Source organism: Mesoplodon densirostris, chromosome 13 (assembly GCF_025265405.1).
Source record: "Mesoplodon densirostris isolate mMesDen1 chromosome 13, mMesDen1 primary haplotype, whole genome shotgun sequence".
Classification (NCBI taxonomy): domain Eukaryota; kingdom Metazoa; phylum Chordata; class Mammalia; order Artiodactyla; family Ziphiidae; genus Mesoplodon; species Mesoplodon densirostris.
Genome location: NC_082673.1, coordinates 83,364,007 through 83,388,864, shown reverse-complemented (window position 1 = coordinate 83,388,864; position 24,858 = coordinate 83,364,007). Strand labels below are relative to the sequence as shown.

At 37.6% G+C, this 24,858-nt stretch overlaps 1 protein-coding gene across 1 annotated transcript in view; it reads left to right on the top strand.

Moving 5' to 3' along the window:
- Positions 1-24,858, top strand: part of ADCY8 (adenylate cyclase 8) — a 218,853-nt gene that overhangs the window by 39,120 nt on the left and 154,875 nt on the right. The window contains exon 2 of the mRNA XM_060115762.1: positions 9,008-9,157. Within this exon, the coding sequence (XP_059971745.1) occupies positions 9,008-9,157 (150 nt within the window). The remainder of the gene's footprint in view (positions 1-9,007; positions 9,158-24,858) is intronic.

The window sequence follows — 24,858 nt, the reverse complement described above, 5'->3', positions numbered from 1 at the left end:
AGAAGGTGGGTCATGCCTCCCAGTACTCAGGATTCTCCCATGCCTTAAAAGCCAATATTCTTATCACGTGCAAGACCATTCACAGTCTGGCTGCTTGTTACCTTTCAGGGTTCATCTCCTAAAAGTGCCTGCATCCTCCTGTATCTCTCTCTCTGCTCCAGCCACGGTGGACTTTGAGTGGGCTTCTTGCTTCTCCTGCCTCAGAGCCTTTGCACTTTCTGTTCTCTCTGCCAGAACTTCTCTTCCCAAATATCCCATGACTCACTCCCTCACTTTTTTCAGGTCTTGCTCAAATATTTTCTTATCAGAGAGTCCTTCTCTGAACTCCCTATAAAGGAGCAGCCCCATCCCTACTGTATCGCTTTCTATCCTCCTTATGCTGCTATATTTTTCTTCTTAGTATTTATCACACACACCGCCACCATGTATTAAATATTCCTTCATTTATTTGTTTATTGCCTGTCTCCCACCACTAGAATGAGAGCTGAACTTTATCTGCTTTGCACGTTGCCAGTTCATAAAACCATACCTGACACATAGAACTTGCTCCATAAATCATTTTGAATGGATAAATTATTTAGTAGTGAAGGGTTAGGAAGACTTCTTAATGGCAGGTTACAGATATGTAAGGGTAGAAAAATAAAGCATTGATTGACAAATGTTTCTTAAGCGTCTCACATTCAGCATCTCAGCTCTGGGCAGAGGTGGCTTACAGGTGGGGCTTACAGGGGTCTAGAGAGAGCTGTAGGTTGGAGGGATTACATAATAGAACCAATCGGAGGCAGTCATAACAATGCCCCCCCAACCCTTTCATGGAACCACTGATCTGCAGCTGCTATAATGGAATAGTATCTCCTTCATAAAATTTATTTTAAAAAGGCAATAATCACAATTTAGGTATTTTTAGATATTTATTTGATACTAAAATGCAGCAGTAAAGATATTTGTGAAGTCAATTACTGACTAAGGATCAAGTCCCTACATGAGTGGTTGTTTTTGGACTCTCTTCTCCTCCAACATCTCCACTTTGCCTCCCCTCAGCTTTTGTTCCCCTGGTTCCTGAGTCCTGAACACTCTGCTCTGCTTCTGAGACTCTCAGTCACCTCCTTTGGAATTTGCAGATGCCCCTAGGGAGAAAGAGCTCCAGATGCTAGACTCACCTGTTTGGGTGTAATTCTTCTCGATCTTGACTCCTTATGCTTTGTTTTTTTGTTGATTTGTTTTGTTTTCTGCCTTGTTAGATCTCCACAAGTAAGTTTGTCTGAATAACCTGTTCCTCCTATTTCAATACACACACACACACGCACACGCACACTTATGCATGGACATATACATGCAAGTATATGTATATATTTTTTCCTTTTATTTAAGCATTAAGATCACACTGAAATTACAGATTAGTGTTTTAATACAGTTTTAAATATTACAACTTAATGTATCATAAAGATTTGCTCATGTCATTAAATATTTTTAATGCAATTTTATATTCCCTTGTATATGCATGCCTCAATTATTCAGCCATTTCCCCTGCTATTGAAACTATGCAGTTTCTATTTATTTTTTAAAACTTTCATTAATAAAGCTGCAATGAACATCCCTTAACAGAAATTTCTGATCCTGTTTTTGATTGTTTCCTTTAGATAGATAACTAGAAGTTGGGTCACTGGGTCAAAAGAAATGAGTAAATTTTGCAACATGTTGCCAGTTTGTTTTCCAGAAATACCTAGGAAAGTCCCTCCACATCAGCAATGTATCAGATTGATTTAAGTGTTTTTAAAAACACTACTGGGACTTCCCTGGTGGTCCAGTGGTTAAGAATCTGCCTTCCAATGCAGGGAACGCACGTTCGATCCCTGGTCCGGGGACTAAGATCCCACATGCAACAGAGCAACTAAGCCTGCGCGCTGCAACTACTGAGCCTGCGTGCTCTAAAGTCCATGCACCACAACTAGAGAGCCCAACTAGATAGCAGCCCACGCACTGTAACTACTGAGCCTGTGTGCTCTAGAGCCCCTGCACTACAACCAGAGAAGCCCGCGCGCCACAACAAAGAGCCCACGCACTGCAACGAAGACCCAGCACAGCCAAAAATATAAATAAATAAATAAATAAACACCTTAAAAAAAACACTACTTACCTTTAATTTGAGCCTCAGCTCAAGCTTTTCTGCTTAAATTAGAGCAATATTCCGTTTTATTTTCTTTTCCTTTTTTGGTAGTCTCATTTTCCACATTTAAGTCTTTATTCCATTGGCATTTATTTTGACATATAGTATGAGGGGACTCTAAGCCATTTCTTCCAATAAATGATAAATCAGCCTGTTACTGACAATTATTTTTTCCACTGAATCGTTGAGCTATCTGGATCATATACAAACTCATTATGTTTTCTATTTTATTCCACTAATTCTTCAGTTGAGGTTTTCACTATTGTCACAGAGTTTTAATTATTGTCACATGATGGTATATATTATCTTCTGGCTGTGCAAGGACCCTCTGTAATCGCTTTTGCAAAAATTTCTTTAGTATTCTAATTCATGTATTCTTTCAGATACACTTTTAAGTCATCTTCCAAGTTCCAAAGGAAAATTTCACTTGGGATTTTGATTGTTAATCATGTTAAAGCCCTAAAGCAATTTGGGTAGCATAGTTAATAGCTAGCATCCCTTTACCAGAAATGCTTCCCTCCTTTATCTTTTGTAAAGTCGTATGCTTTAGCTCTCACATATTTATTAGTGTTGACAAGGATATTTTTGGTGTTTTACATTATTATTGCTATTTTAAGATCATTAGCCCATCATATCTTGTAAATAATGATGGAAACATAGGAAAGCTATTAACCCATTCCTTTACTCATTCGGCAAATATCCAGCACTTATTAGATGCTGAACAGTTAACAGGCACTGTACTGAGCACTTAGCCACTGTGCTAGGTACTAGGTGTCAATCAAGGGCTAAAATAAATGTCATCCCTGCATTATTTGAAGTAATAATCCAATGTGACAGATAGGCACCAGACAACCAAGTGTGCAAATAAATATATAATTACAAGTTGTGATAAGTGCACAGAGTGCCAGGATAAAGAATGGCAGGGAAATCCTACTTTGATATAGTGACCAGGGAGTACCTCTCTGAGGAAACTAATAAAGCCAAGAACAGAAGGATAAGAGGAATCAGCAAGGCAAGAAGTGTGAGGAAGAATGTCCCAGGCAGAAGCAACAGCTTTTGCAATGGACCAGAGAGAGGAAAATCTTAGAGGAGGAATAGAAAGTAAACCCGATTGGTTGCAACAAAATGAGTAAGAGGAGAAATGGTATGAAATGAGTTTGAAGAAGATCAAGCAGGCTTTATTGTCATGATGAGGAGTTTGCATTTTTCTCTTTTCTAACAGTACATTTATCAATCTATTTATTTAAAAATCTATGTATTAGAATAGGTACCACACTCTCATGTAAAAATATAAATGGTAGAGATTATACATTTAGGCTTCAGTTTCTGTCCCCAGAATTATCCAGTACCTTACGGAAAGAGTCTACGCATAGAAAAGGGATAGCAAATATTAGTCCTTTATTTTTTTCCCCCACTTAATAGTATATATAGGAATGTTCTGTGTTAGTATACAGAAAATTTCCATGTTTTTATCTACATACATATTCAGTTGTATGGCTTTATAATTTAACCAATCCTCTATTTATGGCCATTTAGATTCTTTCCAATTGTGCACCTTTACAATGAATGCTGTGATAGCCTTTGATCTTTGCACCTGGAGCTACACCAAAATGGAGTTACTGAGCTGATGAGCATGAATTGATGAGTGTCAATTTTGATAGATATTGCCAAACTCATGGATTCACCAAATAGGTATAAGAGTGACTATTTCCCCTGCAACCTAGCCAGAGTAATGTGTTATCAAATTGTTTATCTTTGACAATTTGATGGGTAAAAAAATGGAGTCATATGCTTTCTCATATATTCACAAACAATGTATTATTTTAGTTTACTTGTTTTTGAACTTATTGTCATTAGAATCACACTTTTTTCAATATTGCTTTCTTATCTATTTTGATTCATACAATAATAGATTTATTGTCACCGCTGAGTAGTATTTAATTATTTTAATACATCCTAAAATATCCATTCTACTATTGGTGGACATTCAGATTATTTCCAGTTTCAAGCCCTTGTAGAAAATGCTGTTCTTAACATTTCTTGGGCATGTCTCCTGGGCCATATTTGCAAAGATGGCTCTGGGTATGGAGGGGAAATGTGCAGTTTAGCAAATGACAAATTAAACGTTGTGCAGAGTCTAAGTAACAGTGTCAATTCACATTGCCAACAGCATCCTTGCTGATTTGATAACACCCTACTATTTTTTTTTTCTTTCTGGAGCCAACCGGGTAGATGTGGAATGGGTGTGGATTTTAACTTAGAGTTCCTAGATTATTGCCCTTATTTTCATATTAATAGTCTCTTGTCTTGGAAATACCTGCTTATTTTTTACCCTGTATTCTATCGGATTGTTTTTATTTTTTATAGATTTATACAAGTTCTTCATATGAGCTGAAAATTAATTTTTGCTAATTATAAATGTTGCAAATATCTCTTTATAGTTTTTTCCATTTTATTTATGTCTTTCAATGAATAGAAATGCTTAATCTTAATTTTATCAAGTGTATTCATCTATTTTTATGGTTTGTATTCTTTGCGTTTTATTTTAAAAATCTATTACACTAGTAAAAGTATTCTCCTAGATTGTCTTCTAAAATTTCATATTTGTTCCTTTCATATTTAAGACTTTAATCCACCTGCAATGTATTTCTATGTATTGGATTAAGCAGGGATTTACTTTTACTTTGTTTCCCAAGTGAATAACAAACTGTTCTAACACCCTTTGTTCAGAAGTCCCTCTTTTCTCCTTTTAACTACAAAGCATGATTATCAAGTTTGTGTGTTTATGTTTCTGGGCTCTCTATTCACATCCACTGGTCAATTTGTGTATCCCCATGTAAATACCATGAGGTCTTAATCACTTCAATGTTATAACAAGTCTGTTACCTGGTACTGCATGTCTCCCATTTTGTTCTCCTTTAAGAATATCTTATGTATTCTTTTCTTTTTTAAACATCTTTATTGGAGTATAATTGCTTTACATTGTTGTGTTAGTTTCTGCTGTATAATAATGTGAATCAGCTATACGCATACATATATCTCCATAAGAATATCTTATGTATTCTTGACTCTTTGATCTTCTCTACAAATTTTAGAATCATCTTGAATTCCACTGGGGGTAAAAATACCTACCAAGTTTTGAAATCTTTACTATAGCAATTCTTTCATCTTACAGCATAACATGGTGTACAACCCTCCATCTGGGTCTTATTTGATTATTTTAAATTCAATTTCATTATTTTCTCTGTTAAGTTAATTTTCTATCTGTCATGGTTGCATTAGAAATGCAATTAGCATTTTATTTTGACTTTATATCCAATATCTTTGTTAAATTCTTATTAATCCTAGTAATTTTTCTGTAGAGACTTTCAGATATTCCACATAGATAATTGTCTGCAAAAATGAAAGTGTATCTCTTCCTTTCCAAGTTTTATCACCTTTATTTTGTTTCTGTTTTTGTCTTACTGAGATAGCTGGAATTTGAGAATGATGTTGAATACATTTGGAGATAACTCATCCTGGCCTTTAAGCAAATGTTTTTAACCTTTTATCATTGAGTAAGTTGTTCATTTTAGGTGCTTTTGTCTTTGTCTCTGTAGATATTCTGCATAGTGATTAAGAAAGTTTACTCCTAATCTCCACATTTTTTTAAATGAAAGAATATTGAAATTCATCAATGCTGTTTCATCTCAGTGGGATGATTATATGTTTTTTTTTAAAGCTGTAAATGTGGTGAATTGCATTAGTTGATTGGATAATGTTAAACTATCCTCAGATTCCTGGGATAAATTTAATGCAGTCAAACTGAATTATTTTTTCTATGTATTGATGGATTTGATTTAGTAATATTATGTGTAGGAATTTTCTTTCATGTCCATGCGTGAGATTTATCTGTTAATTACCTTTATGCACCAACTTTATTGGTTATGGTAGCAGGATGCTGCTAGCCTTATAACCTGAGTTGGAGAATATTCCCTATTTTCCTACTCTCTGGATGAGATTATGAAATATTTAAGTTATTTCTTCAACATGTGTTTGTAGAATGCTTTGATGAAGCCATCTGGGCCTGTTGCTTTCCTTGTGGAAAGATATTTAATTATGACTGCATTTATTTAATTTTTCTCTTGTCTTCTTGAGTCAGTTTTGATAAAGATATATTTTAAGAAATATGTAATTCTATTTATGATTTTCATTAGCATTGAACTTCATATATTTTTATTATCTATTAATTTCTGCCATATATTTAAATTCTCATTTTCTATTCTTAATATTGTTTGTTTGAACCTTTTCTCTTTTTCTCTTTATTAAGCTTGTAAGAAGTGCTACTGTTTAATTAGTCCTTTCAGAAAAAAGACTTTTGACTTTATTGAACCTCTGTATTTTATGTTTGGTTTTTATTTCATTAATTTCAGCTCCTTTCTTATTTTTTTCCTTTTACATACTTTGGATTTATCTGTTTTTTGTTTTTTGCTAAACCTTTAAGTTGAATGGCTAGCACATTCATTTTCAGCCTTTCTTCATTCTTTTTCTTTCTTTAAAAATTTTTATTATAGTTGATTTACAATGTTTTGTTGGTTTCAGGTGTACAGAAAAATGAATCAGTTATATATATACTCTTCTTTTTCTAATGAAGCATTTATTATTATATATTCCTTGGTGAGGACTCCTAAGTTTTTTTCAGTAGTATTTTCATTATTCTTTAGCTATACATATTTTACATTATGATATATTTTTAGATCCATGAGTTATTTAGAAGTATTTTTAATTTCTAAACATATGGTATTCTTTTAATTATCTCTTAAATTGCTTTGTAACTTGATTTTATTATAGTCATTGACTGTGGTTACATGATACTAGTTCTTTGAAATTTGCTGAGGTTAACTTCAGGTCCTATCATAAAATCATATTTTACAAATATTCAGTATGTGCCTAAAAAAGAATTTGTACTATTAAATTTGCATACCATGTTCCATTTCAAGGTTGTTAATTGTATGAGCTATTCAAGTTGTTTCTATCTTTGTTGATTTTTTAAAAATCTTTATCTATTAACTGCTGAAAATTGTGTTAAAATAGACCATTATAATGGTAGATTTATAAATAATTCCATAGATTTATATCTTACTTTGTATTGGGTGTTTTGATGCTATGCTGTTAAATGTGTCCAAGTTCATACTTTTTATATCTTCCTGATGAATTACACATTTTATACTTACATAGTGATCCTATTTACCTCTAATGATTTTCCTTAAATTCTCTTTAATATATATTTACACAGCAAAACCAGTTTTATTTTGTTTTGATTTGCAAACTTTTTATATCATTATATTTTAGCAATGCATTTCTTTTATCTAACTGAAAATCATTATCATAACTGGAAAGTAGGTCCCTTATATATAACATTTTACTCTGACTGCTTTTCATATTGTCTTTGGTTTGTTGATATAGCTTCAAGCTTATTGACTCTTTTTTCTGTCATCTAAATTCTGCTGTTAATATCATTCAGTAAAATTTTAATTACAGGTATTGTGTTTTTCAGTTCTAGAATTTCCATTTTGTGTGTGTGGTTTCTATTTCTCTGCTGATATTTCCTATCTTTGCACTAATTACTAGCATATTTACCCTTATATCACTGAGCAAAGTTGTAAGAGCTACTATGATTTTTGTTTGCTACTTCCAACACCCAGGTCAGATCAGAACAGGTCTCTGTTGATTATCTTTTCCCTTGAGAAGGGGTCACATTTTTATGTATATGCCCATGTCACATAATTTCATGTTATGTTCAGGACATTGTGGATGTTACGTGGTTAAGACTCTGGATTCTCTTGCATTCTTCTGGAAATTGTGATTTTTGTTTTGTTGTGTTGTGTTTTAGAAAGTGGTTAACTTGGTTGGGATCAAATGACAATCTTTGTCTTTTGAAATGCAGTTCAAATCTCAGTTCAATTCTTTTATCATCAACTCAATCATTTGCTGTTTGCCCTGTGCATATGTGGTTCAGGGAAGAGTTTATATAGGAATTTAAGGTTCCCCCTCACTGGTTCTCTTCTTTGGGGGCTTTTCCTCTCACTTTTCAGCAGCCATAGTTGTTTTGAACTCTGTTCTTTGCTTCTTCAGGTCACTTGGGTTTTCTGTTGGAGCTTCTCTCCCCTACACTATACTGAGTGTTACCTGCCTGCAAGCTAAAGCCATAAAAATCAAGAAATCCACACTATGCTGTTTCTTTCTTCCAAGTGTTGACTCCCTTCCAGAATCTGCCTGCTTTTCTTCACTGGAGAGAAGTTTGGAAGGGGGCAAATGTGAAAGTACAAAGTTTAATTTAAGAGTCCAGCCAGGAGATTTTGGTGCCTAGGAGATGGGTAATGGCAATGGAGATGTAAGGCAGTAGACAAATATGACATCTTCTCTTGAGTTAGGAACATCAGGACTTAGATGCTACTCAAGAAAAACTGGGTACCAAAGTCAAAATACAGTAGTACCATTCAACTAACACCTTTCCTGTTTTTTATTCATCTCTTTCTCTCCTGCTCACCTGGTTCCCCAACCCCTTAAGAAGAGGAAGAGAGAAGAAGCTGCTCTATTTTACTTGAGGTTTCCAATCTGAGTTCAAATTCAAACGTGGGGAGAGAGAAGCTTTGAATTGGATAGAGTGGTTGAGGGAGGTCTGGGGAGATGAGTTGACCCCAAGACCTGAATGAAGGTTCTACTAACCTGCTACTAAACATTTGGATTATTACCTTAAGATTTATATTGGAAATTTTTATTTATTTACTTTTTCTCTTTGCCTGCCAATAGCTCTTGTTTTAACCACCTGACCGGGCTATGTCTGTATTTCTGTTTTAGGTTGTGGCCCAGGCAGTGTTATTCATGTGTATGAACACGGCTGGAATCTTTATCAGTTACCTGTCAGACCGGGCCCAGCGCCAAGCCTTCCTCGAGACGCGGAGGTGTGTGGAAGCCAGGCTGCGCCTAGAGACGGAAAACCAAAGACAGGTACCAACTGGAAGGGCCATATGCCCTGGTTGTCACGTAGCCAGTCTCTGAATTACACAGAGCTATTTCCTCCCCAAACACATCCTGACTTGCAAGTGTTCTTTCAGAGTTTCTGTCATGGGATTCCAGAGTCTAAAGTACTGGGTTGGCCAGAAAGTTCGTTCGGGTTTTTCCATACGCTCTTATGGAAATAGTTATGTCAGACTCACGGGTCAAAGTGAGTTAGTCTGATTCGCCACACTCAATTAGTTGTTCCCCACAAGAAATAAAATGATTCTAGACATAAAGTGATTTTCTGACACTTTTCACTGACATCTGTGTTTGTGGACAAGGCCATGGTTTCTGAAAAACATTAGCATTCTCATCTTTGACTCTCCTTTTCTCAAACTATAAATTGCTGTTTCAAATAAATTTTTTACTACATAGCAATTCAAATTATAGGAAGCTCAGAGGGAAATCTTTTACATGTGTAGTTCCTAATACCTCATCCTGATTTTCAGAAGACATCATTGAACACAATAAATTTTATGGAACATGATACCAATCCCAGGATAGGGGATGCAGAAAGGAAAGCAAGTTAGTTCAAGGTGGAGACCATGAGTTTTAGTTGGAGGAGGTTAAGATAAAGGAGTTTCTTGGACATCCTGACTGGGTGGATGTTATAAGATTTTAAAAAATAGCTTTGGCCTCAAATGATATGTTTCCCCAAAATAAAATTAGCTTTCAAAAACATAAAGATTTGCTCCTATTAAAATTATTTATATATTAAAAATTAATGTATATCTTTGTCTCTGAAAGTAATGTTCAAATAGGAATAATAGGAATGTGTTAAAATTGGTTATAGAATGAGCATATTTTATGTTCAACATGTTTATATGCTCTTGGGAATCCTATGCTCAATAGATTTATTAGTTCTACCATGCCAGGCTCTTTTTTAAAGTTACGTCTATGGACACATGCTTGTTATTTTAAGCTTTATGCCATAATGGTTTGAGAAATTATAAAGAAAGTAGCTTCAAAAAATGCAACATTTTTTTTCATTTTAACATGATTGAATCAGCAGTAAAATATGGATCTTTAAAGTGAGCAAAGCCAGGTCTGTGTGATAATGAAGGAGGTGGACAGGTAGGGTGCAACCTGACAAAACTCAACTCCCACTGCCATATGTTATTGCCAGGGGCACAGACGAAACTACTGAATTTACAGAACCTACATGGATTTCATAGGATTCAGAATTAGGATGTTTCTAAGTTGAAGCCTAAAACAATTATGGAACCTCCTAATAGGTTAATTGTAGTTGCCCTGATCATCACTATAAAATAATTTAGAAAAATAACTTTAAGAAAGAAATCACCTTGTACAATAAACATCTCCCAGTATCTTCCAGTTTATATATACATATACATTGTGTTCTTCTGCAAAACAGAGCAGTTGCCAGACTGGCACGTCACTCTTTCCATGGGATCTATGCCAATTCAGACAGTGCTGCTGTATTAATAATTCATCAGCTGTTCTTGACGCTCTGTCACAACCAGAACTGCAATTGTGGATAAGCTGTCTGGGAAGCTCAGTCTTTTATTTAATGTATATGAAATATTGGAGACATTGAAAATGATTGCCTTATCGTACTCATAAGGCTTTTCTTCTTTTCCCATTCTTCAAGTTCAGTGTCTCAGAGTCACTATGATGTAGTAAATCTAACACGGTGAAGGGAGCTTCCTCCATCCTCTCTAATCTTTATTTTTTTTTAAGTTGATGGAAGGAAGAAGAAAATAATACACAGAGGTGAGAACAAGTGACAACTCGAATGTGGTGAAAAGTTTGCTAGAATTCATTCCGCAGCCATATTACCTCCTAGTTGGCCACCTAAACCACTTAACTGTCAGTCCTAGGTTCCTCATCCATACTTGGGACAATATCTTTTATTTCAGCATTGTGTTTGCCTCAAATAAGGTGACATATATAAAGCAATACAAAACTATAAGTCAGCCTCATTTTTTTAATAGATGAAATACAAAAAGAGGCTCTTTTGGTGCAAGGTTCTTTGTTCTGAGGATTAAGTAAAATATGCTGTTAGTTTGTTATAGTCCTGTGTGTACAATTCTGATAAAGTATTTGTGGTATATTCGCCACCCTCTTTCCCTCCCGTGCTAGTATCTAAGCTAGCTGGCTCTGTATCATTCAGTGCTAAAGTTACTTTCCATTGATATTGATCTCTGATTCAGGTTTCCATTATCCCTGAGAACTTCCTCAGTGGTAGATGGGCAGAGAAGGCACAGGCTTTCAAATGAGACTGCCCAGGATTTGAAATCTTTCCTTAGCTGCTTACTATCCTAGTGAACTTGAGCAAGCTCTGAGTCTTAGCTATTCCATCTGTAGCATGGGGATAATAATACCCTTCCTGAAGAGACTCCTTAATGGTTAGAAATATTGTGTGCAGAGCCCTTGCAGCTCAGTGAAGAGTTTTTACTAGCATGATGGTGTACAATGATTTATATGAATCAACCAGCATAGCTCAATCCCAAGAGGACTCATTTGAGAACATGTTATGGGTTGGCTTGTCTCAGGTGAAAGCCCAGTTGAAAGTTATTCAGACAGAAGGAAATCAGGATGGTGGTTCTCCTCAGGTGTACAGTGATCAGAACTCAGCATTAGGCTCTGGATATTTTAAATGTCATTCACAAATCCAACCCCATTTACATCTTCAGAGCTAATTATAACACTGCAACTGTTAGAAATTCTATATCATGTGAAGGAAAACATTGCAAGTGCCTAAGTGACAGCAGATCCTTTTTCCTTAGGAAATTATCTCAAGGGTGACTAAATTGCATTTTATTTTTGCACTTGCATACAGAACCAAGAGGTCTTATTCTACAGAAGTGTTCAAGTTCTGTAGGATTTTTTTTCAAGAACTGGCTTTCTCTTGTGGTAGAATACAAAGGAAATATTTAAATGACTTAATATGTTCATCAATGAATTAATTCATTTATTGAGGATCTGTTATGTGCCATGAGCTTTGCTGGACCCTGGGACTATAATGGTGACTAGCAATCAATTCCTGGTCTTACATAGTTTATGGACAGAGATGGACAACTACACAGACACCTATATGGTGTTTGGGTTCTACCTAAACTGAAGGTTGATAGAAGGTTAGCTAAAAGAAATGATGCCTGAGTTGACTTGTGAATAGGATTTAAAACTCAATAGAGAAGCAGTAAAGAGTATGGCATGAAGGTCTCAAACAACACATATAAACATCCTGAAGGAAGAGAGAACACTGTCAGGGCACTTATAAGCACTCCCATGATAATTCATTTATTTATTCATCCACCGATTCATGGTGGAATTACAGAGACAAGTAACACTCAGTCTCTCCTCTGGATTGGATGAATAGAATTTTAATTATCGGAAGAGAAGAAAGAATTAGCAAAGGTACTGATGACAAGATATATATGATCTGATGAAGGCTGGCAACATTGGGAAGCAGGTTTCCTCTGATACCTTGCAGCAAAGTTGTGTACTTTCTTGAGTACACTGCACTTTTCCACTCAGGGAAAATATCTACTTACTGAGTGTTAACCTGTGCAGTAGGCATTGTTCAATGTGCTCTGTATGTCAAAATCAACAAAATCTATTACAGATCTCTCTTACAGCATGCCACACTGGATCTGAATCACTGCATGCCTGTTTGTTGGGATAAACTGTCCCTTAAGAGTGACCTATGGCAGCAGTTTCTGAAAACCAGTGAGGAATAAATGGTTCTGAAATGACTGAGATTGTCAATATTTAATAATAATGTTTAATAATTGTTACTAATCATTTTTCCAAAGAAAAATTGCCAAGCAATAGCTAAAGGATAAGTGGCACATGAGCCATGCTTCCTTTTGCTTGGTGGGTCCCACACCATAATGAGATTCTTGAAGTCCTGAGAATCAGGCTTTTTCCTTGGATAACCTGAAGTTGCAGGCACTGTTCTTAAGGTCGAGAGCAAGCAGACAGGAGGAACCAGAAAATGCTAAAACTCTTTGCTCAAGGTCTCTTCTAAACTAGGTTTTTAACAAAGTTTCTTGAAGGTGACACTCAACTTTACCATAACCCTGTTCCCTCCCATAGCACCTGGCACAATACCAGGAAGAAACTACTGAATGGGCCCAAATGTTGACATTTTTAATTTAGATGATCAGCTTCAAGAAGTTGAACGCATATTGGCTCTTTTTTTCTGGGAGGCAAGGACTTGGTCTTTTTCTTTTTTTTTTTTTTTTTTAACAATTTTGTTATCAGTTGTAACTAGCAAAGAGCATACTAAGCATCCCTTACCTGTCTGGTCTCTTGGTCTCCATCCCCAAAGCCTGGTCTGGTTCAGAACCAGTGCACCGTAGGTGTCAAAAGCAAAATCTTCAATGTCTGGAAGATCTGGATTCCAGTCCTACTTCCTGTGCTTCCTGGCTGTAGGGACTTAGGCAAACTACTCTCCTCTAAAGACCTTGATTTTTTGAGTGTAAGATGATCATAATGATCCTAACTTCCTCCAAGATTGTGGTGAGATTAAGGATGAACAGTTCTCAGCCCAAGGCGGAGTATGCTCTCAAGACATATTAGAGAGGATGCTGTGATGACAATGACATTGATGTCACTCTTCTCTGCAGGAAAACCCTTCAATGGTAACATTCCCTCCAAGATAAAATTCAAACCCCCATGCATGACCCAACAGGTCCTCCAGGATCTACCCTTTTTACTCTCTCCTCACATCCCTTTCCGCCTGCTTGCCACACACATGAAACCAAATGACCATCAGCTCCCTGAACTGCTATTTCCCTACTCTGTGTCACGTGGTTCTTTCAGCCTAGAAAGCCACCTCCCTCTCATTACTTTCAGAGTCATGTCTCTTGCCTGGATATACCGTTCCAGCATCCCTTCCTCAGTGAAGCTTCCTTGTTGAGTTGAAATGTTTTTCTTATACTTCCAGCATGCCTTAAAGTTAACTGTATCATAGAACCTGTCATACTTTATAATGTTTACTAGTCTGCATTTCTCTTTTTCCATGGCCAATAAGGACTACTTAAAGGCAGCTATTCTACATGATTCATCTGATTCTCTGGTATTTATCCAGCACAATGGCTGAAATATAAGATCTTCTGATTAACATTTATTTAACTGAGTTATGTTGAATTCAAATTTTGGCTCCTTTCACTTCCACCTAAACCAGGGTCATGTTGTAATAATTCTTCTGTATAAAAGTAAAGAGACTTAGGACTTCTCTGGTGGTCCAGTGGTTAAGACTCCACACTTCCACTGCAGGGGGTTCCAGTTTGATCCCTGGTCAGGGAACTAAGATCCCACATGCCACGTGGCATGGCCAAAAAAAAGAAAAAGTAGTAAAGAGACTCGTGCCCACCGTGATCCCCATTAGAAATTTGGAGGAGGACTCATCTAATTCAGGAGAGCCTGGGACAGGCTGAGAACATATCTTATACAGACCTGTGAAAGGAATTTTCCATCTGGAAGCTACGTCTTACAACATCTCTCTTTGGGGAGTTAGATTCTAATTATTGTAGATTTTGTAATCCCACCTCTCTTGCAAATGATCCAAATGGCCCATATTTGTTTTAAATATTAAAATGAATTAAGGGTTTTTCTTTCAGCTTTGAGAATTGCCGAAACCTACTTATGGTAATCATGGCATTTTGAGGTATCTCTGAAGCTCTGAGGGCCCTGGAATAAAGTTTCTGATGATGCCATATGTTGCAACAGCAGGGAGATTATTATTAAATGCAGCAGATGTTTTAGCTCTGTTAAAACAATTTTGTTTAACTTAAACATCTTTGTCAGACAATATTGGTGTAAGCTAATGGTTTGGACAATAGATTGGGTGAGAAAGTTGGGTTTCTTACAGAGTTTTGAGTTGGTTGTTTGGATGCATGTTGGTGCCCAATAGCATCTAGGGAAGTGTTTTTTCAAGCTGTAGATAACTGTTACCTAGTAAGGCAGAGCCTTGACATTCATTCATTCAAAGAAGAATCAAAGTTGACCTGGAATTTGCAGAACCTCAGAATATTTGTTTTTCCTGCTCCAGTTAGATAGGTCTTTTCATTATGCACCAGAAAAACCTTTCTGTGCTATTCTCCTTCTCTTACATTGAAGACCACTCATGTGCCATGAACAAGACCATCATGTTCGGGGCTTCCCTGGTGGCACAGTGGTTAAGAGTCTGCCTGCCAATACAGGAGATGTGGGTTCGAGCCCTGGTCGGGGAAGATCCCACATGCCATGGAGCAATTAAGCCCGTGAGCCACAATTACTGAAGCCTGTGCACCTAGAGCCCGTGCTCCACAACAAGAGAAGCCACCTCAATGAGAAGCCCGCGCACCTCAACAAAGAGTAGCCCCTGCTCACCGCAACTAGAGAAAGCCCGCCCGCAGCAAAAATAAAATAAATAAATTCAAAAAAAAAAAGACCATCATGTTCATCCTTATCTGTTATTCATATATTTCATATTAACTATTCTCTAGTTTATAGTGGAACATTCTCAGTTTCCTGAATATTCTTCTTATCTTATTACACTTGTGCCTTTGCTTATGTTTTTCCCCCACCTGGTATAAAATTCCTTTCATCCCTAAACCTTATCCACTCTTCAAAACTCAGCTCAAAGTTCACCTCCTCCACCAAGACCCTCTCTCTTCCACCTAGCTGTGACCTCCTTGAGTGTTTCATTTGTGTATTTCTTTGGGGAATTAATCTCCTTCTACATTCTGCTATGCTCTTGCTGTATTTTTCCTTCTACACTATAAACACTTTGAGGATTGGATACATGTTTCATTTGTGCTTTTCACAATAACTGTGGATCCAAGAGGGGGAAAACTCAAGCTAGAAAGAAAAGCAGAGACAATCAACATTTAATGAGTGCTCTAATTGTGTCTGAAAAATGTCTGTTCACTCAAAAATAGATGTGAATAAATAGATTTGGGAAACACTCTCCTCCCATGATGTGATTTTTGGGTCCTTGTCCTCCAAACCAGGAGTCTGATCTTTCCTTGACAATTAACAACGTTAACTTCCTCTATCTACCAGTCCAAGTTCACTTTTCTCTTATTCCTTTAAATAAATGACTTCAGCCTAGGTAGAGTTCTGCCTAAGCGACATTTTAAAAGCTATATTTTACCTGGAGGCATCTTCTTGATCATCTTACTCCTTGAAAGTTTCTCTGCCTCTGTGTGCCATTTCTTTCATAGTTTCATCTCTTTTCTTTCAGGTGTGTTGGGGAGAAAAAGTAAAGTGTTATTCCAATCACCATCCTCACCCAATATATAATACTCCACAACTGTACTGTCCAAAAGAATTTCCTGTGATGATTGGAAATATTCTGTATCTTTGTTTTCCAAATACCACTAACCACATCTAACTATTTAGCAGCACATGAAATATAGTTAGTGTGACTGAGGAATTGATTTTTTATTTTAATTCTTTTGAATTTAAAGAACCATTAGCTAGCCATTTTATCTCTTGTTTCTCTTTTGGGGATTTATCATGACTTCAACCATCACTTCTGGATGGTTCCATGTCAGTATCTCTCACACCATGTTATTTTCTGAGCTCCAGATGCCCAGCATCAACATCCTGCCGGACAGCTTCAGCTGCATCTCCCACAGGTACCACTGGCTCAGCCTGTCCTTGATTCTCTCACCCCCTCAACATGCATTTTCTTTCTAATAGCACTTCCTCGTACCTGATTCATCCACATCAACTGTGGTACCAATTCCTGTTGATGCCATAATCCCATGCATTTACTAACTGTCCCTATATTTCTTTTTCTAACACTATTTAAGTCCTCCCACAGAATAGCTTCCTAACTGGCGCTAACCAGTTTCTAACCAGTGTGAACTGCTCTAACCACCTGGAGTCACTCCACCCTAAAATTATTCTGGAAAAAGAAGCTGTATTTCGCTTCTTCCCATTTTCTTTCTGATCTGTGAAATGGGAGACTCTACACATATATGAGACCTCATAGGAATGTATGGAGCATGGGCTGCTGTTTTCTCTGCATCTATACTTGTCCCTCTCCATCTCACAGAGAGTAGGGGTCCCGTGTAATGTATTTGTGCCCAGGCCTTATGTGGGGTAAGAATGCGGATCCTCCTCTCTACGACGGGAGCCTGCCCATGCAGGCTGCTTTCCTTCCCATAGGGAACCCACTGATTCAGTGAGCCCTACAGTGGCCCAGATGCTCTGTGTCTGGCTGAGGAGCTGTAGCTAGTACAAAAAGAAGGCCTAGGACCCCCATTGTTCACTCACTTTGCAGCCACGGTCCCCAACTTTTATTTTTTTTATTTATTTTTTTTTTTTTGCGGTACGCAGGCCTCTCACTGCTGTGGCCTCTCCCGTTGCGGAGCACAGGCTCCAGACGCTCAGGCTCAGCAGCCATGGCTCACACGCCCAGCCGCTCCGTGGCATGTGGGATCTTCCCGGACCAGGGCACGAACCCGTGTCCCCTGCATAGGCAGGCGGACTCTCAACCACTGCACCACCAGGGAAGCCTGGTCCCCCTCTTTTTTGCTAGTAATAAAGTGTCTTGATTCCTGTCTGCCTCTTGTATCTGTTTCTCAGCAGGTTCGTTGGAGAGGTGCGGGATGAAATGAACTCACACCTCAAAACCCCAACACAGAGTGTAATGCCTGCCAGGATCATCTTCTTGGGCCCAATTTTGATTATAGAAGATTTCACACTAAAGCCCCCCATGGATTGCTACTGCCTGTAGACTCTAAACCAATCTCATTTGCGCTGTATTACAACCCATCCACTACCTGGCTCCTGCCTGACTTTTCAATCGTGTCACTTGCTACCACTGTCCTTGTACTGTTACTCTCCATACAAACCAGTAAACATGCCCCACACTTCTGTGCCTTTGATTTCTTGCCCTCCAGGTCCAGGCTGTGTCCTTCTCTGCCTTTCTCTGTGCCTTAGGAGGCTAACCTTTATGGATGCGTCAACAGGCTCGCTACCTCTAACTGCTGGTCGGGTTTGGACAATGAGAGGCACTGGCTAGAGACTTGAGGATGGAAAGGCAAAGAGGTCATTGGATTTATCTCCCCACTGTCTACCCGGCTGGATGGTGGACTAACAGTGCTTCCATTTCTCTACCAAAGGCCACAGTTTCTTGCAGGCAGCCATTTCCTAAGGCTACAGGATTTTCCAGGCTCCAGGAGTGTTTGTAGCTCTACTCTTCCTAGTTTTGGGGTGCTTGAGCACCCATTGTTGTGTTCCTTAACTCCTTATTAAACTCTTTCATTACACGTTTTGAGGTACCAATTGCATCCCTCCACGATTACCTCTCCTACTGTTCCCTTTGCATGAGATGCCCATCTCCCTCCATCTGTACTTGTGAGACAGTTTAGCAGAGCAGAAAGACAAGGAATCAGAAAAACTCTGCTCTGTCCGATATAGTAGCCACCAGCCACGTGTGCATATTGAGCACCTGAAATGTGCCTAGTCTAAATTGAGATGTGCTGTGAGCATAAAGTACACATCAGATTTTGAAGACAATACCAAGAAAAAAAAAGGAATGCAAATTATCTCATTGATAACTTTTTACATATTGGTTACATGCTGATTACACATGGAAATGATATATTTGAGGTATACAAGATTAAATAGAATATACCATTGACATGAATTTCAGCTGTTTCTTTTTCCTTTTTTATGTGTGAACTAAGAATTTTTTAATTCCATAGAAAGCTCATATTCTATTTCTCCTGGACAGTGCCAGCTTAGATGCTCATCCCATGTCAACTTCCAACTTGCTCTTGTGACTTTGAACAACTTGTCAAATCACTTTGTGCATGTTTCCTCATCTCTCAATTAGAAATGATAATGCATATCCTAACCCACGGGGGCATTCTGAGAGACAAATAACTTACATTATTTGCCTGAAAAAGTGTTATTTCAACTATAAAGAACTCCACAAATGTTAGGGCTATTTCTGTGAAAATCTCACCAATGCCCCAAACCAATGCTGAGACGTCCTCCCTTTAGAAAGCCTCCTCTGCTGTTTCCAGTCATGAACTACTTCTTTTTCCTTGGCACTTAGATATTTTTACTTAACATGGGTTCTTATCATGCTACCTAGTGTTGCAGTTAGCACCGTGATCCCCTCTTTCAGTAAAATTTTGAGCAGTGAGCAGACACGCAGTGCTAATGGCCTTTGAGCCTCCTGGCAGCTGACTTCACTCAAAGGATTTGTGTTTACCCCCTTGTAACTCTTGCAACCATCTGGCTGCCTAGTTCTTTGCAATCTTTCTAGCACATTATTTGCAGCTTCTGGCATGGCAGGAAGAGTGAAAGCTTTGCAGAAGAACAAACCTGGATTTGATTGCTAGTTCCAACTCCATGTCTGGGTGACCTTGGGTGCACCACTTAAACTCTGTGAATGTTGGATCCTTTATCTGTCAAAAATGATAATCTCTCAAGGTTGCTGTGAGGAAATCAAGCAATATAGATGAGAGTTGGTCATCATAGTTGTTCCTTGAACTGTTGGACCACCTGGGCCACAGCCTGAGTTTTACAATAGAACACGCTCCGATTCTAGTAACTATAGTTTTTCTTCTTGCTATTTGTGTCCTTATATCTGGCATCCCTGTGCAGTACTAATTTAAAATACTCTCCTTGATTCCAAGAGAGGCCATAATTCTGCACTCATTTGCATACTATTAACATTTCCAGAGGCAGTTCAGATAGAAGAAATCAATCACCATCATTGCCCTCAACACCTTTGATCCAGCCGGGAGAAGCTGAAGAGCAGCTGAACAGTCGTGTGGGGACATTTTATCTCATAAATCTGTCCAGGGAATTTTGACTAAAGAAATTGGAATTGGAAATTTAACACAACCTAATAACTTTAATGCTGAAGGGAAATTATGATTTGTAGCCTGGAGAGAGTTGAAGGAATATTTCAAAAGTGGTAGTAGAATAAACGAGGAGAAAAATAAAATATGTATTTTTAAAAAATAATCCATGCTTAAAATAGTTTATTTCAGCTGGATGTGAGTATGGGTCCATTGAAGGGAATTCTATACTCTCTATATTGCATAAACCACACTCAAAATTGATTGACCATAAAAGAGGGCAAATAATTTAAAACTACTTTTAGAGCAATCTGAGAACAGAACCATTGTAGAATTTTCTTTGTTTCCCGTCTGTTGCAAATTTCATGCCCACACCTAATTTAAAACCATTTTTTAAGAAAGAAACTGAGAATTTCTTTAAAGATGATACAAATAGATGAAGAGATATACCATGTTCTTGGATTGGAAGAATCAACATTGTGAAAATGACTATACTACCCAAAGCAATCTACAGATTTAATGCAATCCTCATCAAACTACCACTGGCATTTTTCACAGAACTAGAACAAAAAATTTCATAATTTATATGGAAACACAAAAGACCCTGAATAGCCAAAACAATCTTGAGAAAGAAAAACGGAGCTGGAGAAATCAAGCTCCCTGACTTCAGACTATACTACAAAGCTACAGTAATCAAGACAGTATGGTACTGGCACAAAAACAAATATAGATCAATGGAATAGGATAGAAAGCCCAGAGATTAATCCACGCACATATGGTCATCTTATCTTTGATAAATGAAACAAGAATATACAGTGGAGAAAAGACAGTCTCTTCAATAAGTGGTGCTGGGAAAACTGGACAGCTATATGTAAAAGAATGAAAATTAGAGCACTCCCTAACACCATACACAAAAATAAACTCAAAATGGATTAAAGACATAAATGTAAGGCCAGACAATGTTAAACTCTTAGAGGAAAACATAGGCAGAACACTCTATGACATAAATCACAGCAAGATCCTTTTTGACCCACCTCCTAGAGGAATGGAAATAAAAACAAAAATAAACAAATGGGACCTAATGAAACTTCAAAGCTTTTGCACAGGAAACCATAAACAAGATGAAAAGACAACCCTCAGAATGGGAGAAAATATTTGCAAACAAATCAACGGACAAAGGATTAATCTCCAAAATATATAAACAGCTCATGCAGCTCAATATTAAAGAAACAAACAACCCAATCCAAAAATGGGCAGAAGACCTAAATAGACATTTCTCCAAAGAAGATGTACAGATGGCCAAGAAGCACATGAAAAGCTGCTCAACATCACTAATTATTAGAGAAATGCAAATCAAAACTAAAATGAGGTATCACCTCACACCAGTCACAGTGGCCATCATCAGAAAATCTACAAACAACAAATGTTGGAGAGGGTGTGGAGAAAAGGGGACCCTCTTGCACTGTTGCTGGGAATGTAAATTGATACAGCCACTATGGATAACAGTATGGAGGTTCCTTAAAAAACTAAAAATAGAATTACCATATGATGCAGCAATCCCACTACTGGGCATATACCCAGAGAAAACCATAATTCAAAAAGCCACATGCAAAAAAAAAAAAAAAGACACATGCACCCCAATGTTCATTGCAGCAATATTTACAATAGCCAGGTTATGGAAGCAACCTAAATGCCCATCGACAGATGAATGGATAAAGAAGTTGTGGTACATATATACAATGGAATATTACTCAGCCATAAAAAGGAATGAAATTGAGTCATTTGTTGAGACGTGGATGGACCTAGAGACTGTCATACAGAATGAAGTAAGTCAGAAAAAGTAAAACAAATATCGTATATTAACGTAGGTATGTGGAACCTAGGAAAATGGTACAGATGAACCCGTTTTCAGGGCAGAAGTTGAGACACAGATGTAGAGAACAAACGTATGGACACCAAGGTGGGAAAACTGCAGTGGGGTGGGGATGGTGGTGTGCTGAATTGGGCGATTGGGACTGACATGTATACACTGATGTGTATAAAATTGATGACTAATAAGAACCTGCAGTATAAAAAAAAACAAAAAACAGACAAAAAACTAATAGTAAACTTTCTTTGGGTTATTTGTATGGAAATATGTTAATATAAATGTTTCAGACATTACATGAAATTTCTAAAAATCTTATATGTTCTAGTATAATGTTATAAGTCATAATTCTAGTTATTACTTTAAAATGTATATCTCAGAAATAATTAAATTTCCTTGTCAATTGCATTATTATGAGCTTTCATCAAATCTTTAACTGTGGTCATTTTTAAGTCTTTTGTCATTTACAGACAGTTCTGGGTATACTCTGATGCTTTTGCAAAAATGTTCCTCCGATAAAAGGGTTTCATCTTCAAGGAATTCATGGAAAAGACTCTGACAAGTCTTTTCAGAGTACAGGTTTCTGGTAACTGACTATACTGCTGAACTGAATGAATAAGCATTTTCAGAACTCTAATGGAAAACTGATGAATTCATAAAAGTGGTAACAAAAGATCAAGATGAAATAAAAATTAATTACATGGGACTGTGTCAACTGATGAGGATGATTATAACTTTTGTGACTTTCTGTTTGAATAAAAAAAAAATCCCACAAGGACTCAGAGGCAAAAAGTATACGAATCAACTTTCACTGCAGAGTAAAGGAGCTGTTACAGTGGAGGATTACTGGACTGAATGTCAATATTATGACACAGTATGAGTGTGTTTTGTGTTTGGTAATTGCAGTCATTGTTGCTTTTGTTGTGGTCATCCATTTACAATGCTTGGTGTCAGTTAATTTATCTCTTGTAAAAATAAAATACAGTGTGTGTGTGTAAAAAAAATAATAATAATAAGGCCCAGGTATTTTCCTTAGCAGAGATCTACTGCTTCTTACAGAGACCACAGCTAATAGTGCATCAGCCATGATTTCTAGTTCTTTAAAATGGAGCCAAATATTTCAATGTACTCACAAAATTATCAGAATGACTTCTGGATTTTTATTATTTCTCCCACTAATTTGTATGGCTGGCTTGCCGACATGTAGGTTGGTTGCAATGTTCTAGCTACTCAGTATTACCAAGTCTTTCCAAAGCATTCGATTCCATTTTCATGTAAACAGCATCTCTTATTCTTACTCAGTATTTTTATTTACCATTCATTACCTCTAGAACATTAGCTCTACAAAGGTGAGTACCATGTCTGGTTTTGTCTACTGCTGATTCTCCATGTCCAGACTGCACTTGTCATGCAGCACCTACTTCTTGACATGGTAAATCAGTGAATAAATGGATGAATTACAATCTAAGTTTTAAAGAAAAAAGAAATGGGCTTGAGTCTTCACTATGCACTTACCGAGTGCATGACTCCAGGCTGCCTCATTTCACTTAAATTCTTTAAATCTCAGTATCTCATATATAATATGCGATGAAAATAGTAACCTACTACAATTAATGTGAGGTTTTGATTAGATACTGGATGCAAAGCACTTGACATGCTACATAATGAGCGATCACTTTTAAGTATGACATTATCTATAAACCCAGGGTAAGTCTCTCATCAGTGCCTGGACCTTTACTGCAGTTACCACTGCTTGACCTGCAGTAGAGAGAGATAAATGGGAGGTGTCTCGGTTTGCAAGAGCCTGAGAGTGGCGAGTTCTTCCTTAAGCCATTCAGAATAACTGCCCAGAAGCACTGCCTGCATCAGAGGACTGCCTTGCTCTCTTTCTCTTCTCTACGACAAGTATTTGCATAAACTGAAGATCCTGAATCCTTCACGGTTTTCACCTTGACTTCCCGCTAAGGGCAATTGTTGCCCATTACGCCATTTTGATGACATGAATAGAGCAAGTTGTAGGAGATGAGAGGAAAATCCAGGCAGGAGCCACTGATGCACTTGAAATCAACCCAGGGTCCCTTTTCATGCAAATGCAAAATACCCAGGGAGAAAAAGATGTGCAGAATGTGAGCACAAAGGCCACCCTGGGCCACAGTCTGGCTTCAGGAGAGATTCTTGTACTTCTGATCTCCAAAGCCAGAAAATGAGATATTATGTCTCAGCAAGGGTTGGGAATTGTATTAAGGGGCAAACTTTCCCATTTTCTTTCAGATTGTGTCTTCAGCGCATTTGAATGATGTTTCTCAAGCAGTGAACAAATCCAAGGGAAGCAAAAGTGCTGAAAATGCGCTTTTATAAGCAGACTCCAGGCAATTTCCCATTGCCTGCCAGAAAATGCTTTACAGAGGCAGGACCTGGGGCAGTTGCCAGTAGCAGGGCTAGCCAGAGGCTGGCAAGCCTGGGTGCTGGAGAATTTTGCTATTAAAATTTTATTTTGAAAGTCTCCCATAAAGCATCTATGTCATACTTGAAGATTGAATGTGTATTGCCAAAGAATCTATTTAACAAATAATTATCCTGTATCAGGGTGGCCATTGGAGGCGTTGCACTCATGAGCTGGACACAGTCTCCACCTTCTCTGGGTTCACTCATTTGTTTAGGAAATATGTATTTAGCACCTACTGTTCTGAGGCTTCAAGTGCTTCAAAGATGTGATGAGCACCAGCTCCCACCCCTCAGCGATTGCAGGAACAGGGTCACAATTACCTGGGAAGTTGACAGACAGCATAATGAACATGAAATGGACATGAGGCAGATGTCTCTCAGCCCCACGATGGGACAGCTTTCAAGAGAGGAAAAAGCCTCATCGTGTGAAGCTCTGTGGACACTTCATTAATAAAGCCCTTCCCGTGAGGGCAGGGTTGAGTAGAGCAGAGAGGAAGCAGGAGGGAATAAACACCAGGCCCCTCACATATTTTATTTCATTGAATTTTCAAAAA